We start from the raw sequence: 26822 nt of genomic DNA, 5'->3' as shown, positions 1-26822 counted from the left end.
AGCAAAATGCTGGCCCTAGCCCGGTGCTGGGCCGGGCCCCAACAGGCCAGCCTGTCGGGCCAAACCCATTTTGCCATCTCTACCTATTGGCAAGGCATTCACATTAACACTACATATCCATATTCAAACAAAAAAGATATTCTCTTATCTTTTTATGCAGGAACAATTTGACCGATAATTTAACCACCAAAAGGTGGAGGAAGCATTACCAGCCTTAGAGTTGCTTTACATATAGAGGTTTCCACACTACAAACAGTTCTCTTCATGAAATTCTGTAAATATGAAGTACAATAAAGAGAAATCATAATACCAGCCTCCCTGAATATAGATATTGTGCTCCAGAGTGTCCTTGCGCTATCATGTTTTCCCCAGTATTTTCAAGTACCGCAGACTTGAGTTCTATCACTTTGAAACTTCATCCAGCAGCACGCTGCAAGCTACGATTTTCCCACTTTCCTCAGTTTCAAACCATCTTTTTTCACTTTCTTTTGCTTCTTATACTGTTCGTATAATTGCAAGGACTGTGTTGTGCGGTCCAACTCGCCCCTTAATTGCTTATTTTTGTTGATATCATGAATTAACCAAAAATGTTCCGAGAGTTTCTTCCTGACCATACCTTCATCACCCAAATTCGTCGTACCAGGGTTCATCCCATTAGAATCTGACTTGCCAGATCCATATCCAGATCCTCTTCTTTTATTGTTTAGCTTCCCTGTGTCAATCTTCGGGTTGAATGACTCTTGTTCGAGTGATGATTCCAGGAAAGCTTGTTGAGGTGACATGTTGGAATGATAAACATGGTTGTGAGCGGTGCTCATGGTTGAAATGTTCGATGCTAGTGTCAACACAGCTGGATGGTAGTGCTTAGATAGAAGGTTGAGTTCCCAAAGAACCGAAGCCAGGGCTCCACTAAGGTTTGGGTCCGAAGCATAAGGCTGAAACTTCTGCATGGTGAGTTAAATTGTTCATCAGTAAGATCTCAGGAAATTCAAGTGAAGCCAGCTTCATGACAAGAATAGGAAAGTCAGTTTTAATGGGACAATGAATTTTCTACTATCCAAACAGGATTAGCACGAAAGCTTTACCGCAATGGAACCAGAAACCGAACCCCCTCCAGCATCATTTTCTAACAGATTCCGACACTTGACATTTTTCTGAAGAAGATGCCTTACAGTCACCAAAGCTGCAGCAGTTTAAAAAGAAGAATCACTACTGTTAAGACATCTAGAACCATCATGAGCAAATAAAAATTGGCAAGCATAAAATTGCATGTTAGTGGCATAGGATACCAGCCATGGACTCAGCAGATCCAAAGCATAAAGAGAAGGTAGCCAAACGCTTTACGAATGCAGCAGTACGCTGCATGTCATGTTGTCTATCATCACACAACATTATCTTTAGAGTTTCAGCCAACACTTCACCCTGATCCCTGCTTCACAAACACATGGGAAAGGTATAACCACCCATGCACAATGCAGTGAAAAATATTATTTAACTGTTTTAAAATGTCAGCTCCAATGTACAGATAGAATATAGGACATCTCCAAAGGTAAATGAAGAGAGTAAAAGAATGAAGACTATATTGCACACCAGAGAGAGAGAGAGCAACCAAAAACAAAATTCATTCAAATACTGCTAAGGAATACAACAAGAAGAAGGACAAGTCTTAATCCCACTAAGCATGGCAGGCTACATGAATTCTAGACCTCTGGCCTGTTTAAATAGCCTAGAAGCAATGCATTGCATACAAGGTTATTAGTGGCACAAAAACTGACCTTTGGATTCAATGCAGAAAATATTGAACTGGCTACTAAATAGCATAAACAACGGCATGGAGTAGATATTAGAAAGCATGGCTACCAACCTTCCTGGTCTGTACTCCAATATAATACTGTAAAGCTGAACAAAGAAGTCCTGTAAATCAACATTTAAGGCATCTAGATTGTTCCTCATCACTTTAAAAGCCACACTGCAACATTGCAGCCTTTCAGAGACTGTCAGTTGTCTCAAACTTTTCTCTGAAGAACTAGTTGAGTTGCTACCTCCTCCAGCAAGTTTCCGTAGATAATTTCTCAGATCCCCCATAAAGTCTAAGTCAATTAGATGAGAGAATTTTCCAATTCCCTTTAGGCAAGGTGCAAGCAAAGGGTGACCATCAGATGTGCCAGCTGAAGAACCTGAAATCCCTTCAGAGCTAACCAAAAGAAGAAGCCAAATTAAGCAGAAGAGATAAAACGAAAGGATAAGAAGATAACACTGGGCCCTTGCTTTTTGAATGAATGCAAGAAGTGCTTTACAGATTAGCAAGAATCTATCAACACTATGCCAAGTAATGAAAAATAGGAGAGGGAGACTGCTTGAGGGGATGCCACGTCCTGGGGCAGAAATATGTTCTTCATTTTATTATCTTCCTTATTGTAATTTATTGATTATTTATTTCATACTTTTCAGTTCTTATTCTTTTATTTTTCTCTGGCACATACTTTGTTCAGTCAAAGAAGCGATTATCCAGGTAAATCCTCCTTGTGTGTCCTCTCTCCAAGCAGAAGCATTTCTCGTAGAGAATTAAACAGACAAAACAAGCACAAAAGGGACCCCAATTTGAATTTCTAGTAAAACATTGACACAGAGTTAGGAACACAGTAGCACATCCCTAATCCCAGCAGACAAATCTGTCAAAAGCACCCTCATATAAGAAATAAGAGAGAAGGCCCTAGAATCGATACTACTAAACTCCAGTGGACCTGTGTACTTCCCCTGAGAATGGGACTAAAAGAAACATAGAATTCAGGAGATAGGATTTCAAATACCACCACTTAGTATCAAAATGTCTCCCCATACCATCTTCGACCACTACCCTGGCTGGCGCGGTATGAGTGTGTATACACAGCAGGATTTTAGAAAATGGCCCAATAATTTATAGCTCTCCCCTGGGTCTACCCCAACGTAGCCGGATTTTAGCTCCTACCATTCAAAGGAAAGGGGCAAGTTTCACTTTGATTGGCTTTATGTTCAGCTAACTGTACTACATATTATGCCACAAGCAAGAAGAAATAGAGCACCCAACCTTGCTTCTTTCCTTATGCCTCAGGTTCAGCAGATCCAGATCTAGCTAGTTCAATTGGAAACTTTGAAAGGTAGTCTCATATCAATTCCAGCAGTTCAGTAAGACACTTGTAAAATCTCTTGTGAAAATTACTTAGTCTAGATATAGAAGGAAGACTCCATTTGCTTCCTTCCCCACCTCCCCTTCCCTCATAACCTCCATAGTTATAAATTCAAGGTATAAACATTTGCACATACTCTGGTCACTTAAAGCTTCCTAAACAACGCCCCCCCAACCCCCCTCTCCACCAAAAAAAAAAAAAAAAACCTTTTTATTTTATACTCAATTATTGTAATTAGGTTTGTCCATGTTCGTAATATTTATGTCCAATGTGCCTACACTTAACACCCTAAAGAATTCCTAATCTCTGCTCCTGCCCCCCCAAGAAATAAATAAATGTAATGCTGATAGATACCTTGCTGCAGTCAACTGCATAGCATGCTTCAAGATGCGAAAATATGTTTGAAATACAGCAGAAAGTGTCTCAGTCTGCATCCTTCTCCGTTCCATGGCATCTTGGGTAAACGAAGCAGCCTTAAAGTCAGCATTAACCTACGCAATACATTAAGAACCTTGTGACAAGCAATGAACAGAAAGTAACCTATAAAAAGACATCAATATTTCTGGGGTATATAATACCTCGTCTCTTGTTTTTGACATTAATTCCTTTCGACTTTTCTTTTTGTCATTCTGTTGCAATTGACTAGGCTCCTCAAAATTCTTTCTCTTTTTATTTTTCTTGTTTTTCATTTTGTTATCCACATTCTCCATTTCATTCCTTCTAAGATCCTCATCAAATGACAAAGACAAGAAAACCTGAGAAAGCATCAAGAAAGAAGTAGTGAATACCACAAATGAAAATAAAATAAATTACAAGGAAAGCTTGATAGTCGTAATACTTGTTAGAATATTGCATTGACTCATTAATCTTGGGTTCAGTTCATAGATGTACATATGTAGCTACATCAGACCTTTCTCCAAAAAAGTACTTCAGAATATGCATCCAACACCACTCCAGACAAACAAGTAAGAAATTGGAAAATGCCATTTTTCAAAAAAGTAAGAAATGGATATGCGGGGGGAACGCGTAAAGAAAAAAAATATAGGAGGCTTTTTGTAAATATAATTTTTAATATAGAAAATTATAAAAAATAGTTATTCAATCTAAAAATAAACAAAAATTCTATAATGCATTCAAACAAATTTTGGAAACAAATTATAGAAAAAATTAAAAATTTTAAGTTAGAGACGGAAATTTTTTTATCTCTATTTGTGGATAAAAATGAGTTTCCAAATCGAAAACATATTTTTTATATTTTCTTAATATCACAAAATAGTCACGAAAAGTTTCGAAAATTGTAAAAGTAGCCCTGAAACGTTTCTTTGCATTTTAGAAACAAAAACGTTTTGAAAACGCCGGAACGACACCCCCAAGAAGTTTCCGTGCATTATAGCATTTCAATATATTTGTCAACCAATGGATTAAAGCTTCAATAAATTAAGATTAGGAGCACTAGGATCATCTCAATTCAATGCCAATCTCTCTCACTCTTAGTTGGAATTAGAAACAACAATAGAAATAATAAACTGAAATGCAAGAACAGAATTTAAATGAAATAGAAACAACCAAACCACACAAGTGAACACGCGCAAGTTAATCCTGGTTCGAATTGCTTAAAAGCAACCCTACATCCAGCCTCTTCGATCCAAGAGTAATCCACTAGAATGAACGAAACCAGTACACAAGAGCCCCTCTCACACATACACACGATTACAGTCAATCTTGAAGATTACAAAGTCTATCTTTCTTCTAGCTTTTCTCTCACACACTGCACTTGCACATTAGAATGAATGATCGCCCCAAATGGCTGCCATATGTCTTTTATTTATAGACATTTTGGGCAGATGTTACAAGGGAAATAAAAGACTACACATTTCCTGTTATAACCCCCATACATAAGTACATAACTATACTTAGAATATTCTGCCACTTGATACTATGGACTTCACTGGTTTCTTCTAAGGCTTAAACTCGATGCAAACTACAACACAATATGTTTTTCTTTTCCTAAAATGACCTCTAAAATGCTCTTTTAAACTTGAAAACTACATGTTATGAATATTCAAACACACATACACCTTGATGATCCACTGAAGGCATATCACAACTAAAAGAATTGAAATATTCATGTCAAGTTGCTTCCCATATTTGCAACAAAATTTCGACAATGCTTCTTTCTTAACAAATTATGTGATAGATAACCAAGTTCCTAGCCAAAAAGAACAAAGTTGTTCACTCTCCAGCATATAATCATAAAACCAAATTATTAACCTCCTAACACATCTGCCACCACTAAAATCAGTCAGTTTTAGAGGGCATGTGGCTAGCAAGGATGCAAGATGGTTAAAAGGTGGAAAGATATAACATGTTCAATGGGATGAAACTTAATGACATTATTATCCACCCTGGGAAACACACTGTCATCTAGCTTTTTCAAGGAATAACACTTATACCAGTGTCTTGAGTTGGAAAAACCCTCTTGAAGCTCAAACGGTCAAACAATAGACAGTACCAAGGACCACAAAGTCGCATTGTTTCTTTTTTCTTTTTTTGTTGGGTGCGCGGGGGGGGGGGGGGGGGGGGGGATCATCATCAATTAGTCTTAACACGGATGGAGTTTAAAAATACAGCTTCTTCCTATAACTTTCATCTCATAACAAAGTCAAAGCTACTCAACATGAAATTATGCAAAGAGTCATTTCAGTATTGGTAGCATAGCTTAAGAATTCATTTAGGTTGTGTTTGGATGGGGTCATGCAACCACATCATGTGGGATTTGGGATTCAAAATCCCAAATCCAATGTTTGGCACATAGTTACCCGATTTGTGAAACACTTGATACATGGAACGTGGTATAGGGATGTGGTAGTCATTTTTCACGAAACATGGTACAAGGGGGGTAGGCTTCTTTGATTTGCCAACGTGGAATGCCTCCAAAACATATAATATACATTCAGAAACTATTTTTGAGAACATTTTGGGTCTTGTCTTTTTCTTGGTGGGGGGTGTTGTATTAATTTTGATGATGATCATTGTTTTCACAAAACTTTAATAAAAGAGTTTTGAAATATTCATTTAAAGTCAAATGTCAAACTCACCTATAAAAATTGTCGACCATATGTTTAAGACTGTCGACTAGTTCTTATATCTCCACCTTTATATAATCTTTAAAGTAAAAACTATCAACCGATTTTTATAAACTGTCAATTGTTCTTTTGGCACGCTCTCAGTTGCTTGCTGTCGATGGTTATTGCATCATTTCCAGTCAAAAGTAATACGAATTGTCGACGATTTTTTAAAAATTGTCGACAAACCCAATTAAAGTTTTGAAAATCAGCCGATTGATTTTGTCACAAAACCTTCAACGGCTAATTATACTTGATCTCTACAGGTCGGATTTCTCAATTTTTTTGTCTCTGACAGCTATATCTTCCAGAAGGGGCAACAAAACCTATAAATAGAAGAAGATTTGAAGCTTAAAGAGAGAGATTGAAATTTGGGCCTTCAAGTTTCACATTATACATTCTCAAAGCATTCTTGTGCTTTATCTTTCACTCTCATTTTATGTCAAGGCGATTTCTGTCATTGTAAATTATTTTCAAAAGCCTTGTATTAGCTTGTTAACTTAGAGAGTGGTGTGTTTTTGAGAGTGGTTGTTCTCATTATCTTTATTTACATTTCATAGCGGGTTGAGCTAGAAGAACTAGAAAGGTTTGCTAGTTGGAGTAAAAGGTTGTGGTTTGCAACCTAATAGTTTTATATTGGATTTCAAAATCTCTAGGGGAGCTAGGATAGTGGATGTAGATTGAGTTGAGCTGAACCACTCTAAATTCTTATGTCATTTGCATACTATGATTTCTACATTTTTTCTTACTGTTTCATATTTTTCTTGAAAACTTTTACAACACTGGAAAAATTATTAAACACCCAATTCACCCCTCCCTCCCTTAGGTGTGTGGTGCCATTCCAATACACAAACCTTATAGGGGGAGTTGCATTGTTTTTCTTATTTTATTGCTAATTTGTCTTTCTTTATTTCCTACTTAATTTTAGGCTTATCTCCTTTCTTCCAAAAAATAAATTTTATTTTTTCCATTATAATAACTTATATAAAGTTATATATTTGGTGTTGTTCCACTAAAATAATTTTTACATTTTTCTCCATTATAACTAAGCCCACCAATTTTTTTAGCCCTTAGAAAAGAAAATATTACCAAAAGCTTTTACCATCCCTCTTGCAGTAGCCACCTTCCTTTCCCCTCCACCCTTTTTTCTTTTTCGCCCGACATTCCTTTTCTCTTTCAGGCCATTATTCTCCCTTTCCCACTCCCTTTTTCTTTCCTCTTTTACCCCACTCCCCTTTTCTCTTCCCCAAACACCCTTTCTTCCTTCTCTTATCAACATCTCTCTCCCTTCCTCCATCTCCCACTTGATATTTTTTGTTTAGTTAGGATGGCACCACAACTCGAAGACAACACAACAAAACCCATCACTGCAACATCTCTCTACCATTCTCTTTAGTCTAGATCTAGTCTTAAGTGAATTGTAACACATTCTATGGTGTTTCAAGATGCCAAAGCACTATTTTTTGGTGCACGGGAACTGGAATGTGGTTCGTGGAGAGAAATGGCTAATGCCCTAAAAAGCACGGCAAAGGTAGTCATTGGAAAGACAAATGGTAGAGCCCCTAATCTTAAGGAGTCTTAGTGGTGGAATAAAGAAGTACAATTGAAAATTAAAAATAAGAAAACTTGCTATAAGGCAGTATATCAATACAACAATGAAGAAAATTAAAAAAATTATAAAGAAGCAAAAAATGCAGCAAAAAGAGCTGTTAGTGAAGCAAGGTCAAAAGCATATGAGAATCTACATAAACGACTTGATACAAAAGATGGAGAAAGGGATATATATAAATTAGCTAAAACAAGAGAAAGAAAAACAAGGTATTTAAATCAAGTGAAATGCATAAAAGATGAAAATCAAAATGTATTAGTGAATGAGGGAGCGATTAAGGAGAGATGGAAGGAGTATTTCACAAAATTATTCACTGATGGTGGCGACACAAGAGTTAGGTTGGGACATCTTAGTAATTCCGAAGGGGACGTGAGATATACATTTCATCGACGCATAAGTTCAAATGAAATAAGGCAAGCATTAAAAAAGATGAAAAATCATAAGGCGATGGGACCGGATAATATACCAATAGAAACATGGAAATGCATGAGAGAAGAGGACATCTCCTGACTAACGAAATTATTTAACGCGATCCTTAAAACAAAAAAGATGCCAGATGAGTGGAGGAAGAGTACTTTGGTTCCTATATACAAGAACAAAGGAGATGTTCAAAACTGTGAAAACTACAGAGGAATTAAGTTAATGAGCCATACCATGAAACTTTGGGAGAGAGTAATATAGCAGAGGCTCAAAAAAGAAATAGAGGTATCGAAAAATCAGTTTGGTTTCATGCTTGGTAGGTCAACAATGAAAACTATATACCTACTGAGGCACCTAATGGAAAGGTATCGAAATCATCAAAATGACCTACATATGGTGTTTATAGATCTAGAAAAAGGCCTATGATAGAGTCCCTAGAAAAGTATTATGGAGGGTTTTAGAGAAGAAATGAGTCCAAATAGCCTATATACAAGCCCTTAAGGACATGTATCACGGTGCAGAGACAAGGATCAGAACATACGGAGAGGACACTGAACCGCTTAAAATTACAATAAGACTGCATCAAGGTTCTGCACTAAATCCATACTTATTTGCCTTAGTAATGGATGAACTCACTAAAGATATCCAGACAGAGGTGCCATGGTGTATACTCTTCGCAGACGACATAGTGTTGGTGGATGAAACAAAAGAATGAGTGAACACTAACCTTGAGTTGTGGATAAACAATTTAGAATTTAAGGGATTTAAATTAAGTAGAAAGAAAACAGAATATATGGAATGTAAATTTAATAAGAATGCAAGAGTGGAGGATGTTATAATAAAATTGGAGGACCAAATCTTACAAAGAAAAGACCATTTTCGATATTTGGGATCAATGATTCAAAAAGATGGAGAAATTCACGAGGATGTCACACATAGAATTAAGGCAGGTTGGCTAAAATGGAGAAATGCATCGGGGGTGTTATGTGATGGTAAAATCCCATTAAAACTAAAAGGAAAATTCTATAGGATAGCTATAAGACCAGTCTTGTTATATGACTTAGAATGTTGGGCAGTCAAATACCAACATGAGCAAAAGACGAGCGTAGCGGAGATGAGGATGTTAAGATGGATGTGCGGCCATACAAGAAAAGATAAAATTAGAAATGAAGTTATTCGTAATAAGGTAGGAGTAGTGCCAATCGAGGAGAAGATGAGAGAGAATAGACTAAGATGGTTTGGTCATGTGAGAAGGAGACCAAGAGACGCTCCTGTGAGGAGAGTTGATGAAATGGAACAATTTGACGCACCGTGTAGCGCGTGTGTGAAAAAAACACACCAAAATAAACCCTTGAAAGAGAAAACTTCAATGACCGAAGCTTTGGCTTTCAAGAAGACGCAAAAACAAGACTGTTTTGCTAAGAAAACCTAAATAGGTTGCTGAAATTTGTATTGAGAAAACTTGATTACAAACTCTAGGTTCTAGGCATATTTATAGTATTTGGCTAATCCAAATCCATCTAATATTTGGAAAACAAAATCCAACTAGAATCCTAATAGAAATAAATCATAAATAAAAGTTAACTAGAATCCTAATAAAAATAAAACCCTAATCTAACATGAAGTAGAATCCTAAATCAAGTAGAAACATGAAGTAGAATCATGAATTAGAATCCTAAATCAAGTAAAAACATGAATTAGAATCCTAAATCAAGTAGAATTCTAAAACTTAAGAAGTATTAAAATAACATTATGGCACTATTATTTTGGTGATACTGTTCCAGTTTGGTTGGGTCGGCCTTGGGCCGAGTCTTGATTGGTGACCGCATCATTCACCTTCACTTGAGAAAAAATTCGACCTCGAATTTTGATCCTATTTGAACAAATCCACATCCGGTAAGTACAAAGAGAGATTAGCCACATTGAATGTTTGGAAATACCTATATGATTAGGCAAATCCACAACATAAGCATTATCATTTATCTTCTTTGTAATCTTGTAAGGATCATACTTCTTTGGCTTGAGCTTGTTCTGTTGTCTTGCTGGAATCCGTTCCTTCTTCAAGAATATCATGACTTCATCTCCAATCTCAAATACTTTGTGCTTCCTATGCTTGTTAGTTGTCGCCTTATACTTTTTATTTGTGCAACTTTTGTTTGACATCTTCCTGAACCGCTTGAACTTTTCTGCTAAGGGAACATGAGCAAAGACATTCCTCCCCTTCTCAGCCATATCTGCGTTGGCATGGGTCCAGCCATTGCCATGTTTGTTACCCTCTACCTCCATTGTATTATTACTGTTAGATTGAAGATGTTGAACATTCCATCTTGAGCACTTCTCTAATTTGGTAAATCTTATCACAGGTTATTCTCCTCTCATCAGCTTTCTTGATTTTGACTCCTCAACAGCTTTCGAATTCATCTGTAGATTTTTCTTACCTGGAGAAGCATTCTTTTGCTACTGTTTCGAATAAAGGCGTATTCCATGACTACTAGTAGTCTCTCCATCATTTAAAATATTGATGCTTGAATCCTCCTCTGGTGTAAGCACTTGATCAGTTATAGCAGCAGCTGAGTTAACTAGCCTGGGAGATCCAACACCCCTATCAACAAAGAGACCCCTGTGACCATCTTGCTTTTGTAATCGCAAAGGTGAATATGTTCTTATTGTCTTCGATTCAACCATGCCAGAGCTTGAATAAACTGTAGAAGGATTTACTACCATGACCTCCATCTCCTTTACAGTCACAAGTCGATAAGAAGAAACGCCACCATCATTGGGTTGTGAAGCAATGTCTGAGCCCTTAAGACTGAAAAATACCCAAATATGAGTCAATAACCTTGGAGTTTCTGTCATGTTAGCAGCATAAATCAGACCTGAGTTTGTAGACGTTGAGGTTGCTGGGACAACATAATCTTCGAAATCAAGCTCCAAACTTATCGAAAAGCCATTCTTTAGTTTATACTTATCGTTTTCCCAATGGTTGTGTTGGTGCGCATTCCTCCTAACCCCTTTACCACTAGGGTTGGCTATCATATGACCAAGATCATCCTCATCGTCGCTATCATCCATCATTGGTCTTCTAGGATTAATGAAGACAGAATTAATGGTTGGTCTTCCCGGTTTAACATAGCTGGCTTGATTCACACCATTAGTCCGGTTCCGATTATCCTTAACTCGTTGTAAAACGTCCAATTGGTTGCGGATTCGCTCCAATTGTTGCTCCATTGTACGAGTTATTTCTTGTTGTTCTTCGATTGCTCTCCAAACCACAGGCAGCCCCCGATTACTGTCATGAGGCTGGTTGCTACGGTTTACTTTCAAGATTGGCCATCTGATTGGTTGATGAATCGCTCTGATACCACCTGACGCAGCGTGTAGCGCGTGTGTGAAAAAAATACATCAAAATAAACCCTTGAAAGAGAAAACTTCAATGGCCGAATCTTTGGCTTTCAAGAAGACGCAAAAACAAGACTGTTTTGCTAAGAAAACCCAAATAGGTTGCTGAAACTTGTATTAAGAAAACTTGATTACAAACCCTAGGTTCTATGCATATTTATAGTATTTGGCTAATCCAAATCCATCTAATATTTGGAAAACAAATCCAACTAGAATCCTAATAAAAATAAATCATAAATAAAAATTAACTACAATCCTAATAAAAAACAAAACCCTAATCTAACATGAAGTAGAATCCTAAATCAAGTAGAAACATGAAGTAAAATCCTAAATCAAGTAGAATTCTAAAACTTAAGAAATATTAAAATAACATTATGGCACTATTATTTTGGTGATACTGTTCCAGTTTGGTTGGGTCGGCCTTGGGCCGAGTCTTGACTGGTGACCGCATCACAATTAGTCAAAAAAAGGGGTAGAGGCAGACCTAAGAAAACTTTGGGAGAAACATTAAAGTTTGATATGAAGTATATGGATCTAAATGAAGATATGACAAAAGACAGAAATACATGAAAGTCTAGAATTCATGTAGCCGACCTCACATAGTGGGATAAAGGTTGGATATGTTGTATGGTGCTTGCAATTTCTTTCAATGGGTTGATGCTTCCTTTCTTGATCATGTCCAAAGGATCATAATATGTTTGGTGAAGAAAGTAAGAGAATACGAGAACGAAAGAAGACAGATGCTGATAATGTTTCCAACTTAACAAATCAACCAAAGTTCCTGCCCAAAGTGCTAACTCATTTCACATTACCTTTTTTTTTTTTTTTACACGTCAAAGTACAATAGTTAAATTGGTTCGAAAATGCAGGTAAAAGAGTGTAATTCAAAACAATGAAAAGTTTGGATTACCACATGAAAAAAAATGTCAAAATACAAGGATTAAATTGACTTGAAAATGCAAGTACAGAGGTATAATCGAAACAATGAAAAGTTCATGTGACCACACGAAAAAAAACGTGAAAGTACAGGGGGCAAAAATATGGGTTTGGCAACATATGTATAATATGAATGTATTTACATATACGCAAACACATATACATATATATATATATATATTAGAGTGATTGAATTTGAAATTCTCCCGTATAATAGTTAATCCAAACAATTACATTTCAAAGAATGTCATTTTAAATAACAATTTGAAATGCAAGCATTTCATAAGGCATTTCAAATTCAAAACAATTACATTTCAAAGAATGTCATTTTAAATAACAATTTGAAATGCAAGCATTTCATAAGGCATTTCAAATTCAAAATTCCAGAAGGCATCATTTGAAATACCTCCATCCAAATGTAACCTTAAGTAGAGCAGATACTATAAGCATCTGCTCTGGTTATAATGAAAAAGTACTGAAATATACCTCAAAGCTCAAACATAGCAAACATATATATAGTATTATTATCTGCAGTCACAAGAAAGGGCTTTCCAAATTTGACCATTGCACCACACACCAGCACAAAAAGTTTTAGTAGAACAATGATGCAAAAGGTGCAAACCCACACATGCACACATGAATTAGCAAATAGAAGGATAATACAAATATACAATAAGGAAATAGAAGCAAGCAATCAGGAGATCAAAATGTTCTTCAAAGCAAACATAAAATGGAATGAGTCAGGAATGCTCATCTTCTTAGACTCCTTTCAACAATAAACTAGCAAACCTAAATGACGCAGAGACAGAATCTGGAGTCTAAATCGCAAAAAAGAGACAAGAACATTCATATAAAAGCAACCAAACAAGAAATCTGATACCTCAATGGAATCAGGATGTAACTGGCACTCGTGAGCTTTTACATATTCTGCTATCAATTTAACTGCCTCCACAGTAGCCTCACCACCATGCTTCCCCTCACTGGTAAAAAGTGACTTAACAGCCTGAGAACATAACTTCCTGTAAACAAATGGAAAACATTGTTATCTGAAGAAAAAGTCATCATGCTCACAATAATGGCACCAGGTATTTCTACCCTTTTTATAGGATATAATCCAAGGGGGAAAGGGAAATTAACAGCCAAGAGAATTAGAACACAACCTAAGTACCATCTTCAAAAGGGAATGAATAGCTTGATCTGGTAATTGAACCTCATGTCCCTGTAGAGTTCTATACCAGCTACATTGTGGAAAAGCCATCTTTTATTTTTTCTGATTTTCCCACTAAGCCACAATACAATGTAGAAGGGAACAATTTAAACCCCATCAAATGACCAATTAACCTTACTTATAGGAGATGGATTAGAGGGGAAGAAATTGAATAGGAAAGGACAGGGGATTCCATACATCAGGAAAAAGTTAGGAATAAACATGAAGAAAAGGTAATAAAAATAACTTTAGAAAATACTGCAGAGGGGCATTAAGTCTTCATAAGTAATTAAAGGAGTGTTGATACACTGCCAATGAGAATGCATCTACAGATGGCAGGACATGGTTTAGCTTGATGTTACGATCCTAGGGTTCACCTAGGGTTTCAGCAGAGAATTAGGGCAGATTTTAGGAAGAATTAGGGCAGAATTAGAGAAAGAGAGGGAAAAACAAAAGCAAGTGAAAGAAACAGGGAGATCGAGAGGGAGAATCAGAGAGGATCGGGAGGGAGAAAGAGAGGAAGAGAAGCTGAGGGAGAGAAAGAGACAGATCCGAGAGGGAGAGAGAGTTTGGAGAGAGAAAATCAGAAGATTCGATTGATATATTTCTGAATAATGCATCTACAACAGCCCTAGTAGCTTTATATAGCTACTTCAACAACTTAACATAAATACAAGCAGCAAAATAACTACTGCTAACAACTTAACAGAATTAACTACTCCTGAGGGATAATCTGTTACACTCAACCCTATTGTAAGCTATTATACATCCTAGTATCTTGACATTTCCTCCCGCCTTGAAATATTTCATGTTCTCAAGAAATCCAAGACCTCACAAGACAACTCTTAGAGAGATGGAGCAGCAATGCTGTAAATAGCTTAGGAACGCTACAGCTTCCCAATCTTCGCTCTTTTTTCCTTCTCTTCCACAGCTTGGATGGAGAAATTTTGAAAAACCTCTGTAAGCATAACAAGTTCTCAATAGCTCTCTTGTAATCATCGACTAGGACAAAACCAGAATCGATCACTCTCTGTTTGTAAAAGTTAGCAGCTGAAACATGCCAACCGCTATTCACACAAATTTTCCCCATCACAGCTCCTTTGATGTTGGCTGTTTGGAGTCCAGAGGATTGACTAACTGTGTCAGACTTCCTTTAATAGTTCATCACCATCTTATACAAGTAAGGTTGTCAGACCATCCATAACTACAGTAATGGATTTTGAACAGACCAACTGCCATTCTCTACTGCAAAAATATCTACCATAACCTTCAAATAAAGCAATTGAGAAATGTAGACTCGCTTCAGATGCTCAGACAAAAGCTGTCTAAGAGCATCAGAACTCGGAGTTGCTACAACACCAATTCCAATCGTCAATCCATCCTTTAATACAGTAGACAGAAATCCTAATTGGCCAGCTGGAGTAAGAACAAAGAAAGCAGCAGGAGCTTTGTTCTCTTGTTCTCCACAGCAGAACTTTTGGCTTCTTCAGCTATTTCACTTAGCTGAAATCTCATTAGAGATTTACTTGTTGAAGCCATGATCTCTTGCATCTCCAGAACAGTATTTTGCTTTACTGGCACAAAATACCATAACCTTCCTTGAGAAATTGAATTGTCCAACTCATGTAAAACCTTGTTTCCAATCGTAAAGCCTGCTTCAGTTCTTTTCCATAGTTGTCCTCCAATTACATGTTGTCTCCATATTTCCTTATCAAATCCACACACCTTCACAACATTGGCAGATATCTCAGCTGAGGATGAATTCCTGCAACTTAAAGTAGCAATTTCTACTTTGAAACTTTGAATTTGTTCATCAAGGAGAGAATTAATGTACAGATCAAAACAAACAGGAGACCTTCTCGTAGCCTCCTCCTGGACCAAGAGCAAAGAAGCCATAGGCAAAAGAACAATATTTTGAGGACCTCCTCTACCATAACCATTCCTTCCAAGGTCCCAAACTAGGACATTAGCCGGTCCCTTAGACAATGGACTCGGCACCAAGGATGATGTAATAAACTTTCCTTTCTCTACCACTCTGCCTAATAGTTCCTTATTTTCCTCTTGGAACCTCTCACTAGGCACATCATTAGTTTTGACAACTGCAACTGGTGCCTTCACTCAATTGCTTGTGGTAAAAGATTGAATCGATTTCAACTTCAAAAGATCCAAATCTTATTATCTCTATCTTCAAAAGTTCTCTATTATCTTCTTTCATTTCTGGGAATTGATTGACTGAATCAATCACCTCTTGATCATCCAAACTTCCAATAATATCATCTCAAATATCCTCTTCAGAAGCTTCTTTTTCAAAGGAATCAAGTTGTTCCTTTGGATCTTCTGTCCAAACAACCTGATCCTTATAGTTTTCCTTTGGAGAATGAATTTCACCACCAATATCATCTCTAATATTGAGTCATCCTCCTTGTCAATACTGCTTAAATCAGAATACTTCTACTCAAAATCGAAGGTAAGCAATGAATCAACTTTCCATAATCTTGAGTTCTCCTTAAATTGTTTCATTTAAAGGAAGTCCTGAGATTACAATGCTTCATTAACAACGTCTCCATTTCTTCGAGGATTTCTACCAATCACAGGATATGGTCCCTCCCTTATCATAAGTGGATCAAAATATTCTCTAGAAAGCAAACAAGCAAGTAGTCAAACATGATTCTATCTAGCGATTGTTATCATGAAATCCTCCAGCTGCTCACTTATCACACTACCTATTTCCTCACGCATTTCACGTATCACACTGCCTATTTCCTCATGCATTTGACTAAACTCATTATCAAATTTCTTTTCCTATGTCTCATGATTCTGACTTAACTCCTCATGATTTCTATTGTATCCAACTAAAACTATAGCATTCTTCTACTATAGTTGAGACTAGAATTTTTTCATGCGTACGCTATCAGCCATGGCAAAAATCTCACAAGCAATACAAGTTGAAGGCCAAGGAACAGGAACTCTGCTGACACAATCTTAGAAGTCGCCTAGAATCGACAGAAATGAGCAGCTTAAAGTGTTAGAAATTAACGAGAAGGAGAAGTCAGAGGAATCTGCCTCTGAAATTGCTTCTCTTCTGTATCCACTTCACTAATTCGCTGTTTTCACCATGTAGCGATAGTGGATCAGCGTCAAAAATTACAACACAATAGTTGAGGATCATTACTTTGTAGTAGATTTAGGAATTCAATCGGATTGGTCTTTTGAATTCCACCACTAGGATACTTAGAATTGAGGAATCGGCCTAGATCTGTTGAACTCGCTTACCACTACCGTTTCCCATACTCGCCTTCAAATTCCAAGCCTCAGTTATCAACTAACAATCAACCCCCTTGCATCGGAATCAAATTCCGAGAATCAACTATTTCCTATACTCAAATCAAATTTCGAGTCTCTACTTTTAAGTCGATTTGGAATTCACTGCATCAGAAATCAACAGCGTAGATTCGCCGGAAATTAATCAACAAAGAAACCACCAGACATAAATGTTGAAGATTGTCTGAGTTAGTGATAGTATTTTGTGCAGTTGTTTATATGCGGTTAAATGGTTAGTTGATAGGCATTGGGCCTCAAGTGTAATTAGTTCAAAGTTTGAGGGTCAAACTGTAAATATCAATTATGTGCCTAGGAAATTTCACTGTTGTCTATAAATAGGGCAGTGAGGGCTAGGGGTTAAGAGGCCACATGTTCTCTTTCTGTTTTTCATGAGAGCTTTGAGAGTGGAAGGCTATATGTGTGTGTAAGTAGTCTTTGTACATTCTTGGGAGAGGCTTGTATCGTGAGAGAGAAAGAGGGGAGTTGTTGTACTGATCATCTATCAAATAAAGAGGCTGTGCTCGGGTTTGAAGGCTGGATGTAGGGCTGGTTCAAGTCTGCCTGAACCAGGATAATCTTTGTCTCCTTGTGTGGTTTGATGTTTTCATTTCTTGTTCTGTTCTTGCGTTAAATTTTTGTTCTTTAGTATATGGTTGTGTTGTGGTATGTTGGTCGGGTGAGCTGTGAGTGTGTTGTGAGGTGTTTGAGTGGTTTCTTGGGTGATTTAAAGGCTGCCAGTGTTCCCAATTTCTAACAATAAACTATCGAGGGGCGATAGCTTTGTGTCGCCTTTCAATTCAAACCGAGAGGTGATCAAAAATCGCCTGGCTCGACTTTGTAGAATGTACTAAAGATGCCTGTCTCCACAACTGAGGCCACCTTCTTGAACACACATTGCAACAGTCTCAGAAAGCAACCCCAAATCAACTTGTTGTTTCGTCTTCAATAGTCAAATCGAAATCAAGAGCAGGCAAAGTCGAGCGTCATGGAACAAGTTGAATCTGCTCCAGAACTTGCTTCTATGAGTCATCAGACTTCCAATCGAAATCGCTTGGCCTGCTCGTCTGCAAATTCTTATCAACTAGAACTACTCTAGGAGTCGTCGGAATCACCTGGCCTGCTCGCCTTCAAAAGTCAAACAAGAATTTCTAACTAGTTAGAATCAATCGCCTAACTAGTCAACGATCTTCAATTTTCAATTGAAATGAAGTGTTACGCGATAGATCCGATTCCACCTCTTGAAATTGATCACCCTAGTTGCAGCTTCTTCAAAATTCGCTTGCAATCAGCTTTCGAGGATAGCAAGGCTCTGATACCAAATTGTTAAGATCCTAGGGTTAAAGCAAAGAATTAGGGTAGATTTTAGGAAGAATTAGGGCAAAATTAGAGAAAGAGAGGGAAAAATAGGAGGCGGAAGAAACAGGGAGATTGAGAGGGAGAATCAAAGATGTTGAGGACTTGAGCGTCCCACACGATCCACAATCTCAAACACACACCACAAAACTTTGAACAAAGAAAATAGAACACAGGAGACCGAAAATTATCCTGGTTCAAATCACTAATTTCTTAACGACCCTACATCAAGATTGAAAAAGGGCAAAGGGCACGATTCACTATCTTATCGGTACACACTCACAACTCTTGAATGAGCTATCTCTCAGAGATTACAAAATCTAATCTCTAGGCTTTTCTCACTCGTACACGATTACTGAAGATATAGAAACAACTCAAACCAGCTGTCTATTTATAAAGGATAGAAGTGGTTATTACAATGACAACAAACCTGGTAGTTACCGTTAAAAGAACTAACTACCTTGTGTTTCCAAGCTTCCTCTTGCTTGAACTCTCTTCTATAGATGTTATATGTTGTAGGACTAACTTAGTGCAAACTTTAACAAAAGAGAATCGAGAGGGAGAAAGAGAGGAAGAGAAGTTGAGGGAGAGAAAGAGACAAATCTGAGAGGGAGAGAATTTGAAGAGAGAAAATCCAAAGATTCAATTGATATATTTCTGAATAATGCATCTACGACAGCCCTAGTAGCTTTATATAGCTATTTCAACAGTTTAACAGAAAATACAAGCAGCAAAATAACTACTGCTAACAACTTAACAGAATTAACTACTCCTCCTAAGGGATAATTTGCCACACTCAACCCTACTATAAGCTATATACATCCTAGGGTCCTAACACTTGAGCTATGGTAAAGAATGCAAGTTGTGAAAAAATCACGAGGACGTGGGGTAGAAAATACCAAGGAATAAGAGATGGAAATCGTAATAAAGCCTCTTATGGGTTCACTATTTGCAGCCTTACCTATATGATGTCAGTATAATAGAAAACAACAAAGTATATTGTCAGACATCCATTCTTCTCCAGCTGGAACAAGTCTAGCAGAGAAACTACAGAGACGGTCTGAAGTTGAAGGTAAATTTGGCATTGCAAGAAGCGGGATAAAGATGTTGCAAATGCTCACAAGTTTTTTTGGTTCCAAAGTTGGAGTGTTTGAATGGGACTATACCATCCACCCCCACAAATTCTGATGTGAGGTTCTCCTTTTTATCTGAGAAAAATAATGAACACTAAAGAATCCAAGTTAATCTAGCAACAGAAAAGGAATTCAGTTGAGGAAATGCCCGTATATGGTAAAGACATTTCATTATCTGCAAACATAGGAGAACAAATTGACAGACCCTATATCACAACCGTAACCTGTTTATCCCCAACCACATAATATTATTCACCATATAAAAGAAAAAATGCCAGCTTAACTTCAGCCCGAATTATTGATATATTAAATGTTGAGACCATAATGGCTCTGATAGTTGGAAGATAATCCAAACTGATAACATATAAATTCAGGACACAAACCAGATTCATAAATCCTATGCATCAAATTGAACTTTAAAGCTACAGTCAACATTGCAATAAAGCGGTTCTTCAGCAATTTTCTCCATCTTTTTGTATCTCATAATGAAATTGACACATAAAGGATAAAGATCAGATCAGAACCTTATAACTTCATCTGGGGAACTTATGTTCTTAATAACAGCAGCCAACAGGCTCTCACGAAAGTTGAAGTGGGGAACTGCATCTAATAAAGTGCAGATACAGCGAATAGCCACACGATGAAATGAGGCATTCTTTTCCAAGGCTATTAACCTCTGCAAATAGGCCTGCTCATGTACATTACGAAAAACATCAAAACAGAGTATAAAGTTCAAATCAAAATTAACAGGCCATTCACAAAATGACAATTCAAACCTTGTAAACGGATAGGAGGGTGGATTCATAATACCGCATTTTCTTAACAGCTTTTGAAACAACCATTTGCTGCTCCTTCTCAGTGGGCAGCCTAACGCGATAACTGTAGCACACATTCAAAAATGAGTCAGAAGGACTGAGACAATAACTCAAAGACAGAACACTGCAATAGAAACATTACAAAATGAAACAAAATAGTTTACCCAGGAATAATGTCTTTGAAAACAGCCAATAAAGACTTCAGTCCAAGAACTGCTATAGTGTGATCCGCATCTTTAGAGATCTCCAGCATCTCTTTAAGGGATTTAATGTTGGATTCTGGATCCGTAAGCAGGTCTGTTCCAAGTTCAGCAAGTTTAAACTTTTTACTTTCATTGGCTTCTTCAGCTGTGAGTTCTTTTTCCACCTCAGCCTGTACAAAAGAAATACTAACTTTATGCCATATGCAATAACCACAAAAAGGCTTGAAGAGAACATTTTTGGCTGCCGGAAGAGAACACTATACAAAAAGGAATACAAAGGTCAGAGTTGATAAAGACAGACCATAAAATAGTGAAACTACCTGCAAAACAATATTTCAATCAATGTCCTTATAATGGCCCAAGCAATGAACACAATGGATTAGGCGGTTTACGCATCTCCATACTATAATGAGGAAAAAACAAAACAAAGGGAAGTTTTTTGGTACTCAAACTGCAAGAATTATTCCTTTTTTTTTTTTTGGCTTGTCAACTGTAAGAATTATTCACAACAATCACAAGCCTTAATCTAACTAGGTAGGGTCAGCTGCATGAGTTCTAAACCTTCAGCCATCTCTATCCTCAGTGATCTCCCACTCCCATTGCATCTGAGAGAGAGGGGTGGAATAAAAAATAGATACAAGAGGGTTTTCCTTGTCTGGAAGAGAGAAAATAATAATGAAATGGAATGGAAACGGATGGAATCCATCCCTTGCCCTCCAAAAACCTACTTTTTGTCTCCCCCGAATTGGGAGAGAATGGATGGAACTTAATGTTGTGTGTTGGCAACATTAACCTTAATAGTGTTTAAAAGGTGAAATCTACTCTAAAGTTAATAACAATCTTTCCATTAAAAGGATATTAACGGTTATTTGACATTTAATATCCTTCAATTCAATCCATTTCCATAGTACTCCCAAACAAGGAGAAACATTTTACATTACTTTCCATCCCATACTCTCTCAAATGACAAGAAAATATTTCGTATTCCATTCTACTCTTTTCCATTCCATTACTAACTTTCTCCAAACAAAGCCACCCTCTTTTGCTACAAAATATTAGACCATCTTCCCAGAGGCAAATATTAACATAGCATAACATCTCAAGATTAATACGTATTGATCCATCAAGTTTAAAAGTCGAAGAAGATTAAAGAAAAAAAGTATATATTACAAATAACTCAAGCACATTAGCATTACCATAGACTTTTAGTGATTATGTTCAAGCCTTTAGTCTCTTATGGGCTGTTCAGCATGTTCAAGCCTTTTAGTGTTCAAATCACACCTTGTTTTTTGATAAATCACAATGTGTATTTGTTATGTATGCATGTGGACATTGTCCCAATTTAACAAAAAAGCATCATTACCAACAAGGTTCATTTGGATAAATACCAACACTGCAGCTTGAGGGTTTTGTTGCACTTCCTCTTCTTCAGCCATATTTTTGGCTTGCTTTTTCGCCTCTTTCCTCATCTTTTTTAGCTTTGCCCGTTTTTCTGCTTTTGTGAACTTCACTAAACTTTTATCTACACCATCAGCTTCATTGTTAACAATGTCCTGGTCTCTACTGGTTGCATTTTCAGACTTTTGTGACATCTTTGGCACTGCATTGAAATAACAAATACAAAATATGTTAATTTTCCTATAATAAAGGTAATGCAAATGACAGGTGCAAATATTGAAACATAAGAACAACCCACCTGTCCTGTAGTAAAGTTTTCCATCCAAAGTCTTCACTGGAAGTGCATCTACACGATCAACTTCAAGGCCATTTTCCTCATTTTTTTCCTCTATCAACTTCTTTTTGAACCTCTTTTCATATAGAGACTCCAAAGCATCTTCTTTTACATCAGCAACACGAGTAACATGCCTTTGCAAAAAGAATGGCATTAATCAGTTGAGGATGAGAATCTTCTTTTATGGGAAACCCTTTGTTAGACCATATATAAGCTATGGAAAGAAAAATGATATGACAACCAAAACTCAATGCATGCACATATAGATATTTGTAAACATCCATAAAATTTGAATTTAATAAGAATTGTACCATTCTTAGAAAGGGGTAGATACTCTGTTATGGCAGTTCAATTTTCAGTATAATTTCAGTTTTTTTATGGCAGTTTTTTTTTAGTTTCAATTTTTTAAGTCAGTTTCACTTTGCTATGTAATCTCTGTTAAGAGTAAAAATGATAATATAAAAGATAAAATTAACCCTCTATCTAACAGGTTAAACTTTTAGATCAAATGGTTAACAATTCAACATGGTATCAAAACAGGCAAAATTCCTAAGTTCAAACCCCATATCTAACCAAATATTTAAATTGTTACACATGTTTAGATCAGTTATGGAGTTAAACTTGGCCACACATGAGAGGGTGTGTTGAGAGTAAAAATGATAATATAAAGGATAAAGTTAACTCTCTATCTAACAGCTTAAGTTTTTAGATCAAATGGTGGTTAACAATTCAACAATCTCCATGTGTACTATAAATATGGAAGTATTTTTTGAATTCAGTTATACTCAAAAAAGGAGGGGAAGTTAATGAAGGTATTAAGTCGAAATTCCTTCAAGGTTGAGTTCCTTAAACTCAGAGATCAAAGAGTTCTCTACAATAAGCTCCTGTTTGCAGTTATCTATAAATTGAAAAGTAGATCATAAGGATAGAAAAACACATAAACACAATCTTTCAATTAATCATTTCCTTGAAGTTCAAGTACATTGCCGTATAACAAACTTGGGACCATAACATACTCAAAATGAAGTTTTTACTAGTATTAATAGAGCCAAACCAGACAAGCCGGTTCAACCAGGAAAACTAGGAAGTGGTCTTGTTGAAAGCAAAAGGCAAGCCAGTCAACTGGTGACCCCACCAGTTGAAATGAAAATCACATGAACCGACCCAGTTCAACCAGCCTTTACTTCACATTTTTGTATTTTATTTTTAAAAATGTTAGAGAATAACAATAATTTGGAATACCTTAAAGGAATTGATGTCAACTCTTTGGATTATTTATAAGTTAGACGGTTCAAATCCTATTCCAAATAAAGAATGACAACACAATGAAAATATTTATAATGACATGTAATTTGAATATCATGGTCAATTTGTAATTTAGATATGTGATCCTTTTTTTTTTTTTTTAATCCTAACTCATGTTAATACTATTGTATGGACTTTTCCAATTGTAGTATAATGTTACTTAATAAATTTTTAAATTTATTATAGTATTGTGGGATGAATTTTATTATTTTTTATTTTTTATATCCAAGTTCTAATTATTATTTATTTATTTAAAAAAAATAAATTCTGGTTCAACCTCAATATGACCATTGACACTTGACCTTCTTCCATTTATGGTAAAATAACCTTGTTTGGGTTTCAAAACGTTGGTTTTTAAAAATAAATTTTAACTATATCTACAAACTTAAAAATATAAGTATACTTACATACATATAACCACTATTAGCAACAGTTTGAAAACTGATCCTTATTTGCTTAATTCTTAGAAAACACTCTTTTAGTGCCAAAGAGCCCAATTATTTTAAAAGTCCATACACCAAACAAAAATAATGATAAAAAATAATATTATCCATGCATAATATTGTTTAATTTCAATTTCATATTTTATTTAAATTAGTAACTCCATGAGTATCCCAAATTATAGGTGTTTAATTATCCATGCTTTTCTTTTTCTTCCATTTGTTAGGTATCATTCACACTTTCCAAATTACCAAGTTATGTGCATGTTTTACAAATGATCTAGAAACCAAACATATTATTATGTACACTAATCTTGTTAGTGCATTTGACAATAACATCCAAGCAATATAATAACTCATGCATTCCATCTCTAGAGTTAAAAGTAAAATTGACTTGAAACTATTGGTTTGTAATACAGATAGACAAATATCTTACAGTGCAACCAATGTCATTTTTAAAGAAATTTTCAACAACTCAACATAGATTTGAGTGCTATACTATTTTGTTTTTTTACTAGCCTGCAAGTCAATTAGGTTGTACCACACACAAACTATATATTTATCTAATTGAGTCTTTTTCCTTCATTTAGTATTTAATAGATCTTATTATTAGTTTTTAGTTTTCTTGCTCAATAAAAAATAAAAAGGTTGAGGTTTATCAACTGACAGTTAATTCCCTATTTGGTCATCATTTATTTTGCTTGTATTAAAATCATTCAATTAATTCTTATTTCTATTACAAAAAAATTTTCTCAAAATTAATTAATGACGATACATCCCGTGCATCGCACAGGTCACCATCTCATTGGTTTTTAATAAAAGACCCTTCTAAAATAAATTTTAACTATATCTACAAACTTTAAAATATAAGTATATATACATAAGTATAACCACTTTTAGTAACACTTGGTGATCCTTATTTGCTTAATTCTTAGGAAACATTTTTTTAGTGCCAAAGAGCCCAATTATTTTAAAGACGGACTTCAGTGCATAAAGGTTAAATACTCAAAATTAGTCGGAAAACCTATTTTCCATCATAACAAGAGGACCTTCGGAAATCCAACCTTGAGTAACAACAGTAACTGTATAATGAGTTTCACACTGACCCAACTTCTATGTGGTACATGTTACTTTTTACAAATCAATTATTATTAGGTAGATTCTAGATAGAAGTTGTGCGCTTCCATCCATATTACATAGACTTAAATAAAGTGTCATGCCGCTGCAAGTGTTACTGAGCTTCCGTTTCGATATATTGATTGGATAGCAGTGGAAAACTCCAGAATTTAAATGTAATACAAAGTCAATAGTCTCGATAAAGAAAAAATGAATGAATAAACATTACCTGGTAATTGAATGAGTGTCTAAGTTAGAAACTCCGCTAGCGTACTCCGGATTCTGAACCACAAACTGCACGTCCTCGTCAGATACTTCGATTTCTTCCTCAGAAACCTCCGGCGGAAGCTCCGGCGGCAGCACTATCTTCTGCTTCTTCCCCATTGAACGCGCACAATCGACCAAACAACCCTAGGGTTTACACCCAAATCAAAGAACACAAACGGCAGAAGATACAGATAGGTACTGAACCGGCAACCTCTGGTAGGTCAAGCTTCTTCTCTGACAATGGCTAGCGAATGCAGGAAGATGCTGTAGAAGGCCTGGCCTATCTTCTTCTCTCTTCACATCATCTATTAGCTGCGGCTTCCTTTCAGCAGACGCGTACGCACAGAGAGAGAGAGAGAGAGAGGGGGGGGGGGTTTACGAGTTTTCAAAAGAAAATCAAAAATCTCAATGTAAAGTGGATTGATAGAGACGGAGGAAGGCGAAAAGCCCTAGCTTATAATTTCATTTGGGCCGCCCACTTAATGTGCCGCCACGTCCACATGCCAACTTTCGAATTGTCCAAATTTATTTATTTTAGATTTGAACCCCCCATGCCCAAATTTTTAAACTCTTTTAAGTGGCTCCTAGGCAAATGTGAAGATCATGTTTTTTTTTATTGTTTTTAAATTATTTTTAATTTTTTAAAATAATAAAAATGTGTTTATTTATATATTTTTAAAAATATATTTTCAAAAATAAAAAAAATTAAAAATAACAAAAAATCGTTTTGACTAATTTTATTACAAACAAGCTTAAAAATTTTAAAATGTGAAAAATATTAGAGACAAAAATAACGTATTTTTAATAATTTTAAAATAAACTCAAAATACAATTAAAAATTAATTTAAAACTCAAAATTGAATTTTTTTTTTTTTAAAAAAAACAGTCCCTAACTTTTTCTTTTATCTATTCTATTGTATTATATAGGCTTTTATGATTGGTCTCAAGCAAGCTATGATAATTTGCGCGCACAGAGTTTAGAGTTAAATTATATAGGTATCAGAAAATTGTTAAATAATTTATACATTTTTACTGCAAATTTTCCCCAGAAATATAATAAATTATGCCTTCTTCTTCACTTATATTGAAACCAAGAAGAAAGTACAAATTTGTTACACGTCAACGTTAGATTAAATTTAAAAGCTTACTGGTTGGCTATCCAATTATAGTCATTCATGACTGACCGACCCTCTTGTTTTGAAAAACCATCTATTTTTATTCGTATTAGTTGTTCAGTTGATTAATATTTAGTTGTTGAAGCTCATGTCAATATG

The 26822-nt window shown here is 35.9% G+C and overlaps 1 protein-coding gene across 2 annotated transcripts; it reads right to left on the bottom strand.

Moving 5' to 3' along the window:
* Positions 1 to 122: 122 nt before the first annotated feature.
* On the bottom strand, positions 123 to 25952 carry LOC127799636 (nucleolar complex-associated protein 3). 2 transcript variants are annotated; one of them, XM_052333843.1, is made up of 13 exons: positions 25511 to 25951; positions 22385 to 22554; positions 22077 to 22288; positions 20650 to 20858; positions 20447 to 20549; positions 20195 to 20358; positions 13537 to 13675; positions 3746 to 3922; positions 3522 to 3658; positions 1865 to 2194; positions 1290 to 1429; positions 1086 to 1183; positions 123 to 944 (listed from the first exon to the last, which is right to left on the bottom strand). In XM_052333843.1, the coding sequence occupies exons 1-13, from the start codon at positions 25663 to 25665 to the stop codon at positions 438 to 440; spliced, it is 2541 nt and encodes an 846-aa protein (XP_052189803.1). In that variant the 5' UTR covers positions 25666 to 25951; the 3' UTR covers positions 123 to 437. The 2 variants fall into 2 exon arrangements, with proteins under 2 accessions (XP_052189803.1, XP_052189804.1); XM_052333844.1 differs by lacking the exon at positions 1865 to 2194 and having other exon boundaries at positions 25511 to 25952.
* Positions 25953 to 26822: the final 870 nt, after the last annotated feature.

Source organism: Diospyros lotus, chromosome 4 (assembly GCF_014633365.1).
Source record: "Diospyros lotus cultivar Yz01 chromosome 4, ASM1463336v1, whole genome shotgun sequence".
Classification (NCBI taxonomy): Eukaryota; Viridiplantae; Streptophyta; class Magnoliopsida; order Ericales; family Ebenaceae; genus Diospyros; species Diospyros lotus.
Note: the sequence above shows the minus strand (reverse complement) of the source record. Positions and strands in the feature narration are given on the sequence as shown.